Source organism: Labeo rohita, chromosome 14, assembly GCF_022985175.1.
Source record: "Labeo rohita strain BAU-BD-2019 chromosome 14, IGBB_LRoh.1.0, whole genome shotgun sequence".
NCBI classification, from domain to species: Eukaryota; Metazoa; Chordata; class Actinopteri; order Cypriniformes; family Cyprinidae; genus Labeo; species Labeo rohita.
The window spans coordinates 7,126,302-7,144,874 of record NC_066882.1 but is presented as its reverse complement, the minus strand read 5'-3'; the positions used below and the strand labels follow the sequence as shown (position 1 = coordinate 7,144,874).

Genomic DNA, 18,573 nt, shown 5'->3' with positions numbered 1-18,573 from the left:
TTTATATTTCACTCAAAAGACATTTACATGTAGTCCACAAGAGACTGTGTTGTTACCTGAATGGTCCACAGCTGTTTTTTTTTTGTTTGTTTGTTTAGTGATGGTTATTTATGGGTCCTTTGTTTGTCCTGAACAGTTAAACTTCCTGCTGTTCTTCAGAAAAATCATTCAGGTCCCACACATTTCTTGTTTTTTTTAGCATTTTTGTGTATTTGAACCCTTTCCAACAATGACTGTATGATTCTGAGATCCATCTTTTCACACTGAGGACAACTGAGGGACTCATATACAACTATTACGGAAGGTTCAAATGCTCACTTATGCTTTAGAAGGAAACACCTTGCATTAAGAGCTGGGAGGTGAAAACTTTTTGAATTTGAAGATCAGGGTAAATTTAACTTATTTTATCTTCTGCGAAGCATGTAAGTATCTTATGTAGCTTCTGAAGGGCAGTACTAAATGAAAAATATATATATATTTAGGCAAGATAAGAGAAAAATGTACACATCTTCATTCTGTTCAAAAGCCTCCCCCCTCCCCCCTTTCAAAATCATATAGTCATTGTTGGAAAGGGTTCAAATACATAAAAATGCTGGAAAACTAAAGAATTTGTGTAACCTGAAAGATTTTTCTGAAGAACAGTGGGAAGTTTAACTGTTCAGGACAAACAAGGGACTCATGAACAACTGTCACTACAAAAAAAAACATTATTAAGATTAAGAGTATTAAGAATCAAGTATATGTAAACTTCTGAATAGGATCATTTTTATAAATTCAACTATTATTTTCTCTTGTGGATTATATGTACGTATCTTTTAGCTGAATTATCTCATTCAGGTCAGTACTACATGCATTTTGTATAATCGCTCTTATTTTGGTAAAATAATTAACATTTTGCAGATTCTGCAGTGTATGTAAACTTTTGACCCCAACTGTAAAGCTAATTAACTGCAACATTTGAGTGCTGTCCACACCTGTGAGGGAGATCAAAGTCAAACATTAATGAACAGTAATGCTCATTTTTACAAATGTACATGTAAACAACACATATGCTATATAAGTTTTGACATGAAATCTTTCCTGAAGCTATTCATACAGTATATAGACATAATTGATATTCACACCAGCTGGTTAATTACATTCACTGAGCAGCACAAGTAATGAATGCAGCTAATTAATTTGACGCGTCAATTGATTTCTCCTCCACCAAATTACTTGCCACACTCAGTCAGCTCAGCTTAAAGTCTCAACAGTGCAAGTAAAAAGTTTTTCAAAGGATTTCCTTGCCAAAGTCAATCGAACAAACTGAATGTTTTCCGGGAAAGAATTGTGACCGTTCAGATAGCGTTTCAAGGAACAGCAAGCACAGTACACTCTAAACTATGACTCCACTTGTGGGTTTTTTTTTTGCAAAAAATACTTGAAGGAATTCAATAAAAAGGAAACGCTCTCTGAAGAGAATACAAAATCTAGGACAGATTCATCTGTCATGTCTGAATGTTTCTTTTTTGTTGGGGACTGACCCTGTGTCAAGAGAACAGCTTGAATCTTTTATTATTGATAGAAAGTCTTCTCAGTCAGAGGAAGAAACACACTGAACTATTCCATTTGTCATGTACAGGGTTGGTGACAACAACATCGCGGAAACTGGACAGAGAAAAGCAAGTGGAGCATCTTCTTGAAGTAAGCTGTACCCCAAAACTGCTGACTTTGTATTTGAACAAGTTCATTTGACTTCCACAGAGCATAAAAAGAGATTTTTTTATGCTTCTTTTTCCTTAAAACAATAGCTCATAGTGACGTGTCAAGCTCCAAAAATGACACAAAAACCACTGTAAAAGTAGTCAGTGCACTTATGCACTATGCTTTCTCTGATTTGTGAATGAAATGTTCTTTTGAAACAGTCTAATTTAGTGTTTCACTGGAAAAATGACACCATACAGGTTTAAAATGTACAAACTGTAATCTATTCTAATCTATGTAATCTAGTCAATTACATTACATTACTTTTAGATTACTTTTGACCTAACTTATTTAACACATTGATTTAAATAGGAAAACCTTATAAATCTTATTAATATAAAAATACAAAGAGCAAGGAAATCTGTATTACACATAGATATTACCAACATTAAGTGCGTTAAAGTCCCCCTGTAGTCAAAATTATTATCCCTTAAAAATCTTTGATCATCAAAATGACATATTTAAATGTTTTTTATTGTGAAAATAATTTTCTCATGAATTAAATGAATGTAACTGTACCCCCCGTGCCTCATTTATTATACGCGGATCTATGAATATGCAAATTAGCCCCTCCCCCACGCAGTCACACCAGCCAGAGCCCCGTGATCCACTTGTAAACGCGATATAATGGCGAAACATGGATAATAACTGATAAAATTATGTTTTTACTAGCGGACAACTACAGTAGATGCTGTAACATTTGTTAAAGTTACTTACTTGACGATGCTGTGCCCTCAAAATCCCTTGAAGGCTCGAATGCAGCCCAGTTTGTGATTCCAGTTCGCGCCCGCGAGCATATGCGAGTGAAGTGCAGACGGCAATGCGGGAGAGGTGCGTCTGACTCCAGGCTACTTTTACACTGTTGCCGCGGGTTATTTTTCAACTCTATTAAAGGCTCTATTTAATGTTTGGTTTTGTGCTGAAAATCCTATTGGTATATTTTGCATGCTAATGATAGGAATCTATCCTTTGAAGTGATTGGCTACTCATTTTGTGACGTAGCAAAAAAAGGGCATTTCCGAGACAGCCTTTGGGAAACTACAGTTTTACGGGGAAAATCAGCAATGGAAAAAGGAAAAGGAAAGGAAAGGATGTGACATGTGGCCAAGTATGGTGACCCATACTCGAAATTTGTGCTCTGCATTTAACCCATCCAAGTGCACACACACACGCACACGCACACGGAGCAGTGGGCAGCCATATTGCTATCGCTGCGGTGCCCGGGGAGCAGTTGGGGGAATCGGTGCCTTGCTCAAGGGACTCACCTCAGTCGTGGTATTGAGGGTGGAGAAAGCGCTGGTTATTCACTCCCACCACCTTCAATCCCTGCCAGACCTGGGACTCGAACCCGCAACCTTTTGGTTACAAGCCCGACTCCCTAACCATTAGGCCACTGCTGCCCCCAATGGTGTTGATTAATGGACTGGGACATGGTTTGTCTAAAAGCATATTAAAAACACCACATATTATTTAATTTTTTTTTAAAAATTGCATTACATCAAGGTTTCCCTTTAGCTAAATTAATTTTGAATAATAATTTATTGCTATTGTGTGAATAATATGTAATCATGTAATCAATAAAAAGTAACTGCAGTCTGATTATGAGTATTTTAAAATGTAATATAATCTAATTACAAGTAGTTGATTTTTGAAAGCTGATTACATAATCTAGATTACATGTGATCAGTTACTACCCAGCGCTGATGGTGTGCAAATAATTTTAATTTTTGGCTGAACTGTTCCTGTTGAAGAGATACTGAAGTTTACATTTAACTGAATAAATTTTATGCCTCCCTCATGTTTATTTTGGCAGTACTTTCTTAAGCGCTCAGGCATGAGATGTGTTTTTTCGTTTTAAACAGATCACTGTTTCGGATGATGGCAGCCCATCGAAGGCTACAGTGCTTCGTGTGATAGTCAGCGTATTGGATGAAAATGACAACAGTCCCCAGTTCTTGGAAAAGAGCTTTAAAATCAAGCTGGTGGAACGACCAGAGGCAGTGGAATGGGAGCCAATTTATCGAGTGATTGCTTATGACAGAGATGAGAGTCCCTCCTCTGATATCTCATACACAATCGAGGAGGGAGAAGAGCACGGGAAATTCTTCATTGAGCCCAAAACTGGGTTTGTGCTCTCCAAAGAGTCTTTTTCAGCGGGGGAGTATCATATTCTCACGGTACATTTATTTCAATTCCTAGACTCCAAATGGTGTCAGACTTAATAGAGATGTATTTGTGGACTCAAACTGAATGGGCACACACCCCTTCATATTTTTGATCCAATTGGATTTTGAATGCAGCTTGTAAAAAATAATAGAATATTTTGCCAATCTTCATAATTAGATTAAATTACATTGCAGTTTATATATTATGGAAGAAATCACCCATTAACATTAAGAAAAAAATACAATATATGTTCTTGACATGTCCAGTTCTCAAGAAACAAGAGAAAACACTCACACTGCTCTCTTGCAGATTAAAGCATCAGACAATGGAAGGCCTTCAAAGTCGTCCATCTGTCGGTTGCACATTGAGTGGATTCCAAAGCCTAAGCTGGCTAAACAACCGCTGGCGTTTGAGGAGATTCCGCTTTCATTCTCTGTGATGGAGAGTGATCCAGTAGCCCATATGGTGGGAGTCATCAGCGCTGAGCCACTTGACTCCCCTGTATGGTTTACAATCAAAGGTAAAGATCTAAAAGCTCTGCAATCAGCCTTACAAGAAAATCTGCAAAAATGAATATTCTGTCATTTATTCACCCTCATCTGATTCCAAACCCATATGACTCTCTATCTTCAGTGAAGCACAACAGGGGGATTTTATGGTGTATGGTGGTCTTCTCTATTTCATGCAATCACTAAGAATAGAAATATCAAAAAAGATGTAAAAGCATCATTAATATTTCCATGTGCCACATTTTTAAGCCTACCAAAGTCATACAATAACTTTAAGTGAAAAACAGGCTAAAATGTAAGTCGTTACTCATTGATAATCTTCCACTCCGGTGGTCTGTTAAAAAGTCAATGAGTTAAACTTCAATACCAAATCATGAACATATTTATAGGTGACATATTATGAAAATCTGACTTTTTCCATGTTTAAGTGCTATAATCGGGTCCTCTGTGCATCTAGCATCCCAAAAAACTTGAAAAAGAACATGTCTTGGTAAGCCTTTCTCTGCCAGCTTGTGAAAAAACGCTCCTCCGTGATGTAGAAAGGGGATATTATTAAAATATTAACGCCCCTTATTCTGCACGTTTACACCCATTTTCGTAAGTGACAACAGTGTACCAGTTCTAACGGCATGGCAAAAGTTTGAGGAAAGCATGCTAACTGTTTTGTCCTTGGCTGCACTGACTTGCACAGAACACTATTTAGAGTCCCAGTCTCAGAGGAGAAAAGACAGCAGTGGATTTATTGATTTATTTACTGTATATTACGCTGCCGCTACACAGATCTAATATAAACATGCGATTTCTTTCCCAGCTGTTTACCTTCACAGACATAACCGACTGTTTTTGTAACTTTTGTGTGTTTTTAACATAAACTTGTGTGTATTTGGCAGTTTAAGTGCAATAAGACACAAAAGAGAACTTGGTTTAGTACTCACATGCCGTGTGACAGGCGCATTCTGTGTGCGTGCTTCGGATATGTGTGCTCAGAAAACCGTATATCAGAAGTTTAAACTAACATGGTTTAAAATGCATTACTTCAGTGTGTTAAATATGACAATCAAAGCCAAACAGATTCGTTTTGGCAAGGTATCTGAGTTATGAGCTGTAAAGGCACAGCCCTAGTCTGGAAAAAGGGGTGGGGAGCAACAGCTAATTTGCATTTAAAGAGACATGCATGAACACAGTGTGTTTCTGCTTGAAGTCAAAACAGGCATTTTTAAAACGATTAATAAATGATCTTTGGGGTATTTTGAGCTGAAACTTCACAGACACATTCTGGGGACACCTAGGACTTATATTACATTTGTAAAACGGGACATAATAATTCCTTTAAGTCTGTTAAACTGATTCAGATCATTCATTGAAAAGATAAGACATTTACTCACCCTCATATTGTTTTAGACCTGTATGAGCTTCTTTTATCTAAGAAAAGATCAATGAGTTCCAGTGTTGTTTGGTTTCCAATGTTCTTCAAAATATTTCATACAGGTTTAGAATGACATGAGAGTGAGGAAATGATTTTTGGGGGGTTTTACCTTTATTTAAACTCCTAATTCTAATCCTCACACAATGTTTTTGATTGGGTTCAGAAGACATAGCACACAAATCACGTACCACTTTTATGCTGCTTTTTGAAGTTTTAAAGCCTCAGTTCCCATTCAGTGTAATTGCAGAGGGGAAAAAAATCGTGGGTACATTTCTCCATTTATCTTCAGAAGCCAGAACATCATCAGGATTGGAACAACATGAGGGGGAATGAATGGAAATGCATTTATTTGGGTGAATTACTCGTTTCAAAGAAAGCAAAAATGCATTGTTTAGTCATCTGTAGTCATTCTTGATGCTTCAGCTCTTTATTGTTCAATGTTTATTTGATCTTCAGTAACCCAACCTTGATTTCGCCCTAATCAGCTTTCAACTAACTAAATGTTTTTTTCTTTCCTCCGCCGTCTTCTTGTCTGCCTCCTCTGCTTTTCTACTCTTGCTTCACAAGGAGTCACACATGTTAAAGAGGTTTTTCACATCCTACAGATGGCTTGTGACCTGAACTGTACAGCAGGTATCTGCTGAGAAATAGAAATATCGCTTTTTGTTTTCTTACAGCTCCCAGAATGAGTTCTGAATCTGTATTCTGTGGAAGAGGTCTTGCACATTATTTACTTTCTTTGAATGTCTGCTACTTTAATAGCTGATGCAAATGATAGATTATGCAAAAATTACACCTGTTAAAATGCGACCGCTCTCTGTATTTATACTAACAGGTGGAAACGCTGACAGACGCTTTGACGTGGAGAGGGCGAGTGGCACAATCATCATCGCTGGCGCTCTAGATGCTGAACGGCAGTCAAATTACAACCTCACTGTTGAAGCAACAGATGGAACGAGATCTATCAGCACTCAGGTGTTTTGTCTTTAATGGCACTTACCAAGAAATTGCCCATGTATTTATAAAACTGAAGCGTTTGAATAATGGATGGAGGATAAGAAAAAAGATGCACATCTTTGCTTTTGACAAAAGCATACACGTGCATCTGTATTGTGACAGGATAATTGTTTTGTTGCTTAGTATTACCTATACATTCCGTCACTGCTCAAATTGCGAAAACCGTTTAAAATGAACAAGATTACATGCCACACAATGAATGACAGATTTGAATTCGTCCGAAAGCAAACATATCATTTTGCTTTTTCCCCTAAATGGTTGATATCTTAACCTTTTGATTACGTCTAAAAAATGTATTAATTTCATTTCTTTGTCTTGCTACACGTGACGTTCCAAATCGAAAGATCTGGTATAGAACCTATTCAATTTCATGCCAAAAACATGATATCTCAACTAGCTGGAATGTGCCCTGGCACCTGCATATTGCAATACTAGACTTGGCTGGAGTCAGGCTCTCTGGCTGTCTTTCTAATGTACAGGTTGCCTTTGTCCTTTTGTCATGGTGTGAACATACCTCTCCTTGGGCGATACCTGCATGTATCAGCCAAGCCAGCCAGCCTTATCAGGTCACAGTGCGAGACTCATCCATCAGCGTGAGCAGACCCAGAGGCAAAGAATGATGTGAGAGGGAGTAATGTTTTAAAAGAGAGCTCCGTTTCAGCCCTCAGCCCATCGCTCCTGTTGCAGAGAGCATGCCCTCCAGGAGATTGCACTCAGTACAGTTTGTCATCCCATAATGGGCTTCTTACTTGTGGGCAGTTTCAGGGTCTGTGTGAATTACAGATTTTCATAAATTTTGTGTCTCAGGTGAAATAATACGCATTGGGTGCCCTTATGTTCTTGTTGCTTGAGTAAACATACATTCTCCAGAAAACATGAGTGCATTTATAGTGTGATGAACTTGTGGACATATGATTTTGATGGAAGTACTTTCTTGAAAGCAGCTGAATTTCTCCCATTTGATTCTCAACTGATCTCACTGCAACTATAAATAATAATATATAATATATCATAATGTAATATAATACATTTATATATATTTAAATTTGGGGCATTTTAAATGAATTAGAATATTGATTAAATTGTTGATATAAAAAATATTACATAGAACATTTTGTATTTAACCAAGAAAATGTGACTGGGACATGAATTTACATTTGCTTTAAAAAAAGAAAGTAAAAAACACACTTTGTTATACTTTATTTAATTTTTAGTAATATAATATAATATTGTAATCATATGAAGACTGGCAATAATAGTCAGAAAAATCTAAAAGCCAGATATATCATATTTTATATCATTTAAAAAAAGAATAAAACAAATTAATAATCAAGTAAATCTGAGTTACTTTAGTCCAGTGAGTGTTCATATTGAAGCTGGACAATATAAAATACAATATAAAATGCTCACAGGATTTTTTTGTAGAATTGTTCTAAAGGCATTTTACTTGGTAAAAAAAAATTATGATTTATCACACAGACAAAATAAGTTTAGTAAATTGTGTATAATTAAAAATGTAACATTTGTGAATTAAATATGATACAGTAGGGCTTTGTAGGGTTGTTATCAATGCATATATGCTGTATTTAACTGTGTGGTTTGTTATTTGTTAAACAGGTCATAATTCAAGTTATCGACACAAATGAACACCGCCCTCTGTTTAGCCAAAACCAATATGAGATAAGTATTCCGGAGGAAACTCAGCCTGGTATGAAGATACTGGAAATAAATGCAACAGATAAAGATGAGAACAACAAACTGTCCTACACATTGTTGAGCAGCACAGACTTATTCAGTCTGAAGAAGTTTCGTCTTGATCCTGCAACAGGCTATCTGTACTCTGCTGAACAACTGGACCATGAAACCATGCACAAACATATCCTCACAGTAATGGTAAGGCCATGCTTAATCTTTTTTTGTCCTCTACACTAGGTATTACAAAAACAGCAGCTGGTTGTTACAGTATGTCATATTATTCCAGGTTAGGGATCAAGGTGTGCCTGTGAAGAGTAATGTTGTGAGAGTGATCATCAACGTGGAGGACAGTAATGACAATGCACCGTGGTTCACAAGCTCTCAGTACACCGCCTGTGTGTTTGAGACAGCTGTGATTGGTTCATCTGTGTTACAGGTCACTGCTCTAGACAAAGACAAAGGACTAAATGCTGAAGTCCTCTACAGCATAGATTCAGGTACTGTACAGCACAGCTCTACTAACACTGTATTATTATACAGATAGAATTGCTTTGAGATGATCAACGAAATTATATTTCTTAATGTGTATTTTCCCGTTCTCTGATGGTATAGGAAATCATGGAAATTCCTTCAACATTGATCAGTCTTCAGGCATTGTATCAGTTGCAAGAGAGCTTGATCGTGAATACAAAGATCAGTATGAATTGATAATCAAAGCTTCAGATAAAGGAGAACCTCCTCTCAGTGTGGTTACAACCGTCAAGATCACGATCACCATCTCGGATAATACCAACCCAAAGTTCCCTTTCAATTCAGTATCAGCTGAAATCAGTGAATCTGTTCCTGTTGGGAGTTTTGTAACGTTAGTCTCAGCCATCAGTCAATCAACCATCTACTATCAGATCAAAGAGGGAAATGTGAACAGCGTGTTCGACATCAATCCAAACTCTGGTGCAGTCATCACAAGGAAAAAACTGGACTTTGAAACCATTTCGTCATATAAACTGATTGTACAAGGGTCAGACATGACTGAAAGGTCAAGCAGTGTCACAGTAAACATTTATCTAAAGGATGAAAATGACAATGCTCCTGTTTTCACTCAAGCTGAATTCACCGGCTTCATCAGCGAGTCAGCCATTGTCAGAAGTGTAGTTCTGACCTCTCAGAATGTTCCGCTTGTTGTTCGCGCAACTGATGCTGACCAGCACTCAAATGCCAGGCTTGTTTATGAGATTGTGGAGCCGTTTGCTCATAACTATTTTTCAATCGATTCTGGCACCGGAGCTATTCAAACTCTCAGCAACTTGGATTATGAGCAGAGAAAAGTGTTTAACTTCCAAGTTCAGGTTCATGACACTGGAACACCACGTTTGTTTGCTCGAAACACTGCCAATGTGACTATATATGTTATTAACATCAATGATTGTGCTCCAAAATTCACTCAGGATTCATATGAGACAACAATCCTCCTTCCAACGTACAAAGGAGTTAAAGTAACAACAGTAAAGGCTACAGATGAGGACTCATTGCCAGACACCAAACTGCGTTTTGAACTTGTAGATGGCAACATAGGGAACAAATTCCTGCTTGATCCAACTTCAGGTGACATTTTTGTACAAAATGCTACACAGCTGCGGAGCAAGTACAGACTGATGGTTAGAGTCTCTGATGGAAGCTTTACTGGGACTGCAACTGTTAAAGTCAGCTTTAAAGAAAACAAAGGTCACAATCTGAAGTTCACTCAGGAAACTTTCACAGCCTATGTGCAGGAAAACTCAGCAGAGAAGAAAACCCTGGCAATCCTCTCTGTCGTTGGAAATAGAGTCAATGAGCCTTTGTTTTATTCCATTCTCAACCCTAACAACAAATTTGAAATAGGACGCACATCTGGAGTGCTCTTCTCCACAGGAATCCCGTTTGATCGTGAGGAGCAGGATTTATTTGAAATCTTTGTGGAGGTTACAAAAGAGACAAGGTTAAACGGGACCGCCCATGTGCTTGTGAGAGTGCATGTTGAAGATGTGAATGATAATGCTCCCATCTTTGTTGATCAGCCCTATAACGTCATTGTTCCGATTGACAAAACCGTAGGTTCGGTTTTCAGGAAGGTGACCACCATAGACAAAGATACTGGCAGAAATGCAGAAGTTGTGTATTATTTGAAAGGGCACGATAAATATTTCCAGCTAAGCCCTTCTGGAGAAATCTCTCTTAGAAGACCTCTTGAACTCAAAAGCGTTGGTAAATTTGTTATTAACATCACAGCACAAGACAAAGGTGAACCACCGTTGTTTTCAAAAGCAGAGGTTGTTATTTCAGTGGTGAACAAAGCCACACCAGTGTTCGAAAGGCCATTTTACAAGATCGAAATACCTGAGAATGTGCAAGTACGTACTTCTATACTCCAAGTCGTGGCTAATCAGTCTGTAGGACCTCGTACGGTCTACACCATCTGTGGGGGAAACCCATTCAATCAGTTCTACATTGATTTCAATTCGGGACTCATTGAAGTCATCCAGCCGTTGGATTATGAGGCTCATCCTGCATATCGGTTATGCATCCAGGCAACAGACTCTCTAACCGGGGCCAACTCTGATGTTTTTGTAGACATCATATTGGAAGATGTCAATGACAATGCACCCAAATTCGAAGCGATGGTGTATAACATCAGCATCTCTGAATCTGTTGTAATTGGAGCTTCGGTGATACAAGTGGTAGCCGTGGACTCTGACGAGGGAAGCAATGCAATATTGTTTTATCAGCTGTATGAAAAGGATGGAGGCACTTCAGATCACTTCAGAATAGATGTTGAGACTGGAGTCATTTGGACTACGGGACTACTGGACCACGAAACCCAATTGCAACATGAACTTATTGTAAAAGCAGTTGACCGTGGAGCGTTTCAGCAGTCTGCTGAAGTCCAAGTGATCATAAGCATAACAGATCTTAATGACAACCCACCTGTTTTTGCACAGAAGCTTTATAATGCCACCATAAGTACAATATCTTCTCCAGGGCGGCTTGTGACCTGTGTTAGAGCATATGATGCTGACAGCCATGGAACCAGTCAGCTTGAGTATGCAATTTTGTCTGGAAATGACAACAATGTCTTTGCCATTGATGCGTCGAGTGGAGAAATTGTGATTGCCAACATCAGCCAACAGTCTCTTGAGCACTTCTACAGCTTAATTTTGTCAGTAACTGATGGTGTTTTTAGAAGTACTGCTGAGGCAAACATCTATGTGATGGGTGAAAACAGCCACAGGCCGTTATTTACCCAGGATGAGTATGTTATTGAGCTCGCCGAGAACTCTCCAGTTGGTACGTTGGTTGGACAAGTCAAAGCCATTGACGAAGACCCAGGGATATATGGAGAGTTGACATTCTTCATTGTAAATGATATCGCCAGGGATAAATTTACCATCAATGATGATGGTTGGATTCACACAGTGGATAGTTTTGACAGAGAAAACCCTGATGAGAAAGCAATTAGCTTTAGTTTAATGGCTAAAGATGGTGGTGGTCGATTAGGTTTTTGTACCGTTATTATAATTCTCTCTGACGTGAATGACAATACACCCAAATTCAGGCTTTCAGAATACAAAGTTACAGTGCCTGGAGATGCTCCCAGTGGTACGACAGTGATCAAAACATCTGCAGTAGATAATGATGAAGGAAGTAACGCTGATATCATTTACACTATTGACTCTGAGATAGGGCACTTTGAAATTCATCCCCTTAGTGGGGCAATTGTCACAAAGGAAAGTCTAATTGGACTGGAAAATGGCCTCTATTCCTTATTTGTGAAGGCTAAAGATTCTGGAAGCCCACCAAGGCAATCTGTTATCCCAGTTTCAATTAGAATAGTTCCCCCTGAAACATCAATCCCAAAGTTTGCAGAGCCGTCACTGCGGCTGGAGCTTTCAGAAGACCTGGCTGTCGGAAGTGAGATGGATATCTTCCAAACCGAGAATAAGCAGCCTGTGATCTACAGCCTTGTTGATGGAAACACTCCTGAGAGTAACAAAGATGATGTCTTTGCCATTGACAGCAGTACTGGGAAGCTTACACTCACAAAAAGACTTGACTATGAAACTATCAAAGAGTATCAGCTTGCAGTGCGAGTCCAAGATGCTGAAGATGGCATGGAAATTGTCTCAATTATAGATGTGAGTATCCATCTCAAGGATGTCAATGACAACAGCCCACAATTTGAGTCTTACCCCTACCAGTCATATATTGTTGAAAACCTACCGAAGGGGACATCTGTAGTACAGGTCAAGGCCACCGATCTGGATTCCTGGCTTTATGGTCAGGTAACTTATACTCTGCATGAAATCCAGGAGCACCCTGATGTATTGGAGATGTTTGTAGTGGACAGAGAGACGGGATGGATAACCACCCTCACAGAGGTTGACAGAGAAAAGACAGAGCGATATCGAATCACAGTGCTGGCCACAGACCGAGCTGAGAGGCTACAGATGACAGGCACTACTGTTGTAGAAGTGACAGTTGTGGACACAAACGACAACCCTCCGTTATTTACTAAAGCAGTTTTTAAAGGCACTGTGAGAGAAGATGAATCTATACCAGGCACAGTTATCACTATTCTCAGCTATACTGATGCTGACAGTGAGGAGGTCAACAGGAGGTTCAGCTGCTTTATCACAGGTACACTTTCCATGCTACTAAGTGAAACCAGTGAGTTTTCTTTCTCAGAATGGGAGTTTATATCTCACAATTCTGATGTAATAACTTGCAACTACGTGTTAAAAAATCAGAAATGTAAGATATAAACTCTTAATTCTAAAAAAAAGTGAGAATTGTGAAGTTATATCTCAGAACTGTGACTTAATTTCTCAGAATTGCGAGTTTCTGCCAATGAATAAAAAATAAAGGCATAATTGCAACTTACCCTTAAAGGGGTAATTGGATGCAAAGTTTACTTTTTCATGTTGTTTGAACATTAATGTGTGTTGGCAGTGTATGTCCAAATCTACCCTTTAATGATAAAAATCCATGCAGTGTTTTTTAATTAATCTGTAAAAATAATATTCCCTTTTCCAAATCAAGCCATTCTCAGATGCCTGGCATCACACCGACAGAGTCCGCTCCCACGATAGTTGATTGACATGAGCATTTTACCTCAGATCAGCTGTCACAGTCTGACCTTCATTAGCAGGGATGTTAAGTTAAACAAGAGTATCTCTGATTGTGTTGCTGGATGTTATAATCAACATAGTGGTTGTCATTTACTCCCAACATCTGAGCCGCTAAAGATCCAGTGGATTACGTTTGTTTGTGAATGGAACGCACCTCCCGATCTACATAAATACGCCTATGTTCGCGCAAATCTTTCGTGATCCAGCTTCACCTACAGCAGAAGTGAGTATAAGGGTACAATCCCTCAGAATGGGATGATTTTTGCAGAGCTGATTTTGGCAAGGTAAAAAGGGTGTTGTTTTACACAACCATTGAGAATTTTTAACCAAAGTATATTAAAAAAGTATATTATAAAAAACCTCAGTCTTTTTTCCCACAGAATTGGAGTTAAAAAAAAAAAAATTCTAATTCAGAAAGTCTGAATTATGAGATATAAACTCACAATTGCAAGAAAAAGTCAGAATTGTCAGAATTGTGAGTCAGAAAGTCTCTTTGACTTTATGCAATTATGACTTTATAACTTGCAATTGCGAGAAAAATGAAGTCTTAAAAGTAAGCCGTAATTACCTTTATTTTTGCAATTTTAGGTCACAATTCTGAGATACAACTTCACAATTCTGACTTTTTTTTTCAGAATTGAGAGTTTATGTCTTGCAATTTCAACTTTATAATGTGCAGTTGTGAGTTATTACGTCAGAACTGTGAGATATAAACTCGCAGTTCAGAAATAAAAATCTGTCTTTTTTTCCCTCAGAACTGGACTTTATCACACGCAATTGCTTACATAGCTTAAAAAAAGTTTACATCTCACAGTTCTGAGAAAAAAAAGTCTGAATTGTAAGATGTAAACTTGCAATTGCGAGAAAAAGTCAGAATTGTAAGCTTATATTTTGCAGTTCTGACTTTGTAATTGCAATTGCGAATTGCAAATGTTAGAATGGCAAGTTTGTAGTGCACAATTCTGAGATAAAAAGTCAGAGTTGAGAGAATTACGAGAAAAAACAAGAATTTTAAGATAAAAAGTCGCAATTACTTTTTGTTTCTTCAGTAGTGGAAACGGACTACCATAGCGATATTTTTGTTACTGTAATACAAAAAGAAGAATGTCCAGAGTGTTCAGACTACCCAGAAATAAAACCATACAGTTTTTATACTAGAATTATACTAGTGTTCATCAAATCATTGGTCATCTAATGCAACGCTTGCCTTAATATAAAGGCAGTTATATTTTAAAGATCGGTTTATATTTTGTTGAATTAATCAAGTAAAATAGTATGCATCATGAACAGTATTTTCATTTTTGGGTGAACTATCCCTTTAAATTTGTTAACCTTAAAAATACATGATGTAAAATATTTTTCTTAGCTTTCTTCCTTGACCCCCTAAAATCCATTTGCGGCCACTGGAACCAGTTTGAATCATTTTGTCTAAAGCCATACAGTAACTCTGTGTGAGAAACAGACCAAATTTTTATTTTTAGGTGAACTAGCCCTTTAAAGAAACTGGTACTGGAATTTCAGCCTGATAATTTCTTGAGGTATTTATTAACCTTTGGATAGTCAGCAAAGAAATTACAGAGCTAACACCAGAAACCCAATTGCTGGATGTTATGAATAATCTATGATATGTATATGAGTGTTCTGTATTATACCATCGCTGATTAGAGATATTCAGAGCATCTTGTTATTGTCCTCAGTTTCATTACATCGCCTGATTAGCATCTTGAATGCAGCTAGAAATACAATGAATCCCCAAGCTGTTTAGAATGATGCTAAATGCATGATGATTTGACTGCTAATCTCCTTATTAAATATTTCTGATTAGACCAAAGTTAATTTTTCCTTGTTTAATGTATTCAGGTGGAGACCCGCAGGGCCTGTTTGATGTGAAGCACACAGATGGTGTTTGGGTGGTCGCTGTCAGCAAAACCCTGGACAGGGAGGAGAGAGATTTCTATCTTTTAAACATCACAGCCACCGATGGAACCTTTGAGACAAAGGCTACCGTGGAGATCACTGTCCTTGATGCAAATGACAACAGTCCTGTTTGTGCAAAGGCATGATGTGTATATTCATTAGCCCCTGAGCACTTTATTCTGAACTGTGCGGAGAACTTTTAATTAATACATTTTACACACGTTACGCATAGACACATTTTCACAGAGAATTTCTTTTTCGCAAAGTGACTTCGGCAGTGTCAGTTTAAATTGAAATCCACTTTCATTCTCAGGACGTGTACACTCAAACTGTTCCCGAGGATGCTCTTGTCGGAAGACAAATTCTTCAAGTCTCAGCCGCTGATGCAGATATCCAGTCAAATGCGGAAATCACGTACCAGCTGAGTGGCAGTGGAGCTGAATCATTCACAATTGATGCCAAAACAGGTAAATTGAACAAATGGGAAATATATAGTCATTTAGCCTGCTTTCTTATCTAAAGAAAGAGGTTAAGTGTCTGATTCAAGGACATAATGGCAGTAGCTTATTGATCACTCCTTGCCTGGTTCAAGCCCACAACCTTGCGATTATCGCTTCTGATCGGTATCGACTTTAAAGCGTTCAGTGTTTAATGTGATGTAGTTTAAAAGATGTAAATAGTAGGGCTGGGTCAAATCTAATTTTTTACAAAACAATATTGATTCTTAAATCCCAATAATTAATTAGTCTAGTCTGTTTTCACGTAATGAAGGGAATATTGTAGCGTGCCGCCCATCCAATAAATCGCATCATGCTTTGTGCTTTCTTACTTTTGATAGCACACATGAACTGATCATCACCTCCGCTTTAATACCAGTTACAGCACAAAATAAACATTAAGAAACACCCAAAGGTATGTTAAAGTGCTCTTATTATGCCATTTTAAAGTTTGCTAATATTGTTTTATGAGTCTCCTAAAACAGGAGACTTGTTAATACATAGAAAAGATGGCATCGATTTTACCTTACCAACTTGAGCCGGAGACTGACAATGAAACGGTTGAAGTGGCTGATCGATCAAGTTAGCACAGACCCAGCGGACTCATCTGTATTTTACAGCATTAGTTTTAGATTAGATTAGATTAAATTCGATTTATTTTCTATTTGTACTGTACCCAATATATATATAAAAAATAATTGATATTGATATTGATATCGAATTAAATCGAATCGCAAGTTTGTGAATCAGAATTGAATCGAATTGTGAAATTTGTGTCAAAACCCAGAACTAATTGGTAGGATGAGAAGGAAACTCAAAGAAGTCCTTCATGTTTAATGTTGGATTTATTAATGTATTTAAATAGTTTGGGGTTGGTAAGATTTTAAAAATGTTTTTTACAATATTTGTTAATGTAAGTCTGTTATGCTCACTTGCACTGCATTTATTTGATCACAAACAAGTAGAAATTTTGAAACATTTTTAACGTATTATTTCTATTGTATTATATGAAGAGTTCATGTGCAAAAACAGATAACTCCGTTTTTAACAGTTTTCAAAAATCATGTTTTTTCATTGTACATTACAATTAATTTAAATCACACTGCAGTTGGGTTATTTTGATTAAGTAAAAATAACAAAAAAATACAACTAACTAACACAATAAAACAATAAAAACATGATCAAATAATAAAAACATCATTTTTGAAAATTAAAAAAAAAGAAAAACAGAGTTATCATAAACTTTGGAAGAGTAGCGTACATTTTCGTTTTTTTTTTCTTCTAGGTGCAGTGAGAACGCTGGTAACCCTGGACAGAGAGATGACAGATGTGTACAGCCTTACTGTGCGTGCAGTGGACGTAGGCAGTCGTTTCTGCCAAACTTCTGTGTTCATCACAGTTGATGACGTTAATGACAACGCCCCCAAATTCACATCTGACCAACATCAGATTAGTATTTTTCAGAATACACAACCTGGAACGTACGTGGCACGACTAGAGGCCTTCGATGCAGATATTGGTATGAACAACTTTTTACCAGTAAAACAGCCATATCTGTTGTTTGGTAATCTTGTGCAGATTTTCTCATACAGTCATGAAGAACAATTAGTTAGATGTACAGTGGTTGTTTCCAGCAGTGTGTATCTTGATTGAGGCAGTTGTTCCATCAGTAGTTATTAGTCTGTGCCATCTTTTGCTCTGTGTGGCATTTCATCACTCTCATCTTCACTCAGCGTGTAGCATTCCCTGACAATGGGACAATTGAATATAATCTATGCTCCTCGTGTACAATTGTCTTTGCTCCCCACGAAGGTAACAATTACTTTCTCGCAGTGGTCTGCACTCTAATTTTCTGCAGATAATTTGAACTTACTGATACTGAATTAAAGTTCAGAGCACTTTTTTCTTTTCCGACATCTCAAGTGCCCGTTGCTTGTTTGACTTCAGATTTGTAACATTTCAATTATTTTTGTCCATCCGTGCTTCAGTCTCGCCATTAGCCCGTCTCCTTTGTTCAGATGAAGTTACACGCACACATTCCATTCTCTGCCGCATCTCTACTCTTCAAAACTTGTTCACTTGAAGGCCTGTCTGTCTTGCAAACACTATTGTGGGCACTAATGACTAAAGTAAACAACTACCCGGATGGATGTCTTGTAATTAGTGGTTCTTTCAGAAATTACCATCAACTAGATGTGTTCGTGAGCATTTGCTGATTGGAGGGGAGATTGTGAAGTGATTAATTCCAATTCACTCAGCTGTCATCGTAGGATTTTCATAGGCGTTAATTAGTCAGAGGCAATTAGGCTGGACGACCGGGCGACACTAACAACAAGGTCTGCTCTCATTGTACTAATGAGCATATGAACAAGTATGTATTTGTATATAAACTACAAATTAACCCAACAAGAAGCAATCAGGTCATATTTATGCCATCCTGC

At 37.7% G+C, this 18,573-nt stretch overlaps 1 protein-coding gene across 1 annotated transcript in view; it reads left to right on the top strand.

Annotated features, from left to right (window-relative positions):
• The window catches only part of fat1b (FAT atypical cadherin 1b), a 47,783-nt gene that overhangs the window by 7,538 nt on the left and 21,672 nt on the right, over nucleotides 1-18,573 (top strand). The window contains exons 4-13 of the mRNA XM_051128006.1: nucleotides 1,622-1,683; nucleotides 3,606-3,920; nucleotides 4,219-4,429; nucleotides 6,680-6,819; nucleotides 8,479-8,754; nucleotides 8,843-9,053; nucleotides 9,169-13,227; nucleotides 15,579-15,775; nucleotides 15,949-16,102; nucleotides 17,418-17,651. Of these exons, the coding sequence (XP_050983963.1) occupies nucleotides 1,622-1,683; nucleotides 3,606-3,920; nucleotides 4,219-4,429; nucleotides 6,680-6,819; nucleotides 8,479-8,754; nucleotides 8,843-9,053; nucleotides 9,169-13,227; nucleotides 15,579-15,775; nucleotides 15,949-16,102; nucleotides 17,418-17,651 (5,859 nt within the window). The remainder of the gene's footprint in view (nucleotides 1-1,621; nucleotides 1,684-3,605; nucleotides 3,921-4,218; nucleotides 4,430-6,679; nucleotides 6,820-8,478; nucleotides 8,755-8,842; nucleotides 9,054-9,168; nucleotides 13,228-15,578; nucleotides 15,776-15,948; nucleotides 16,103-17,417; nucleotides 17,652-18,573) is intronic.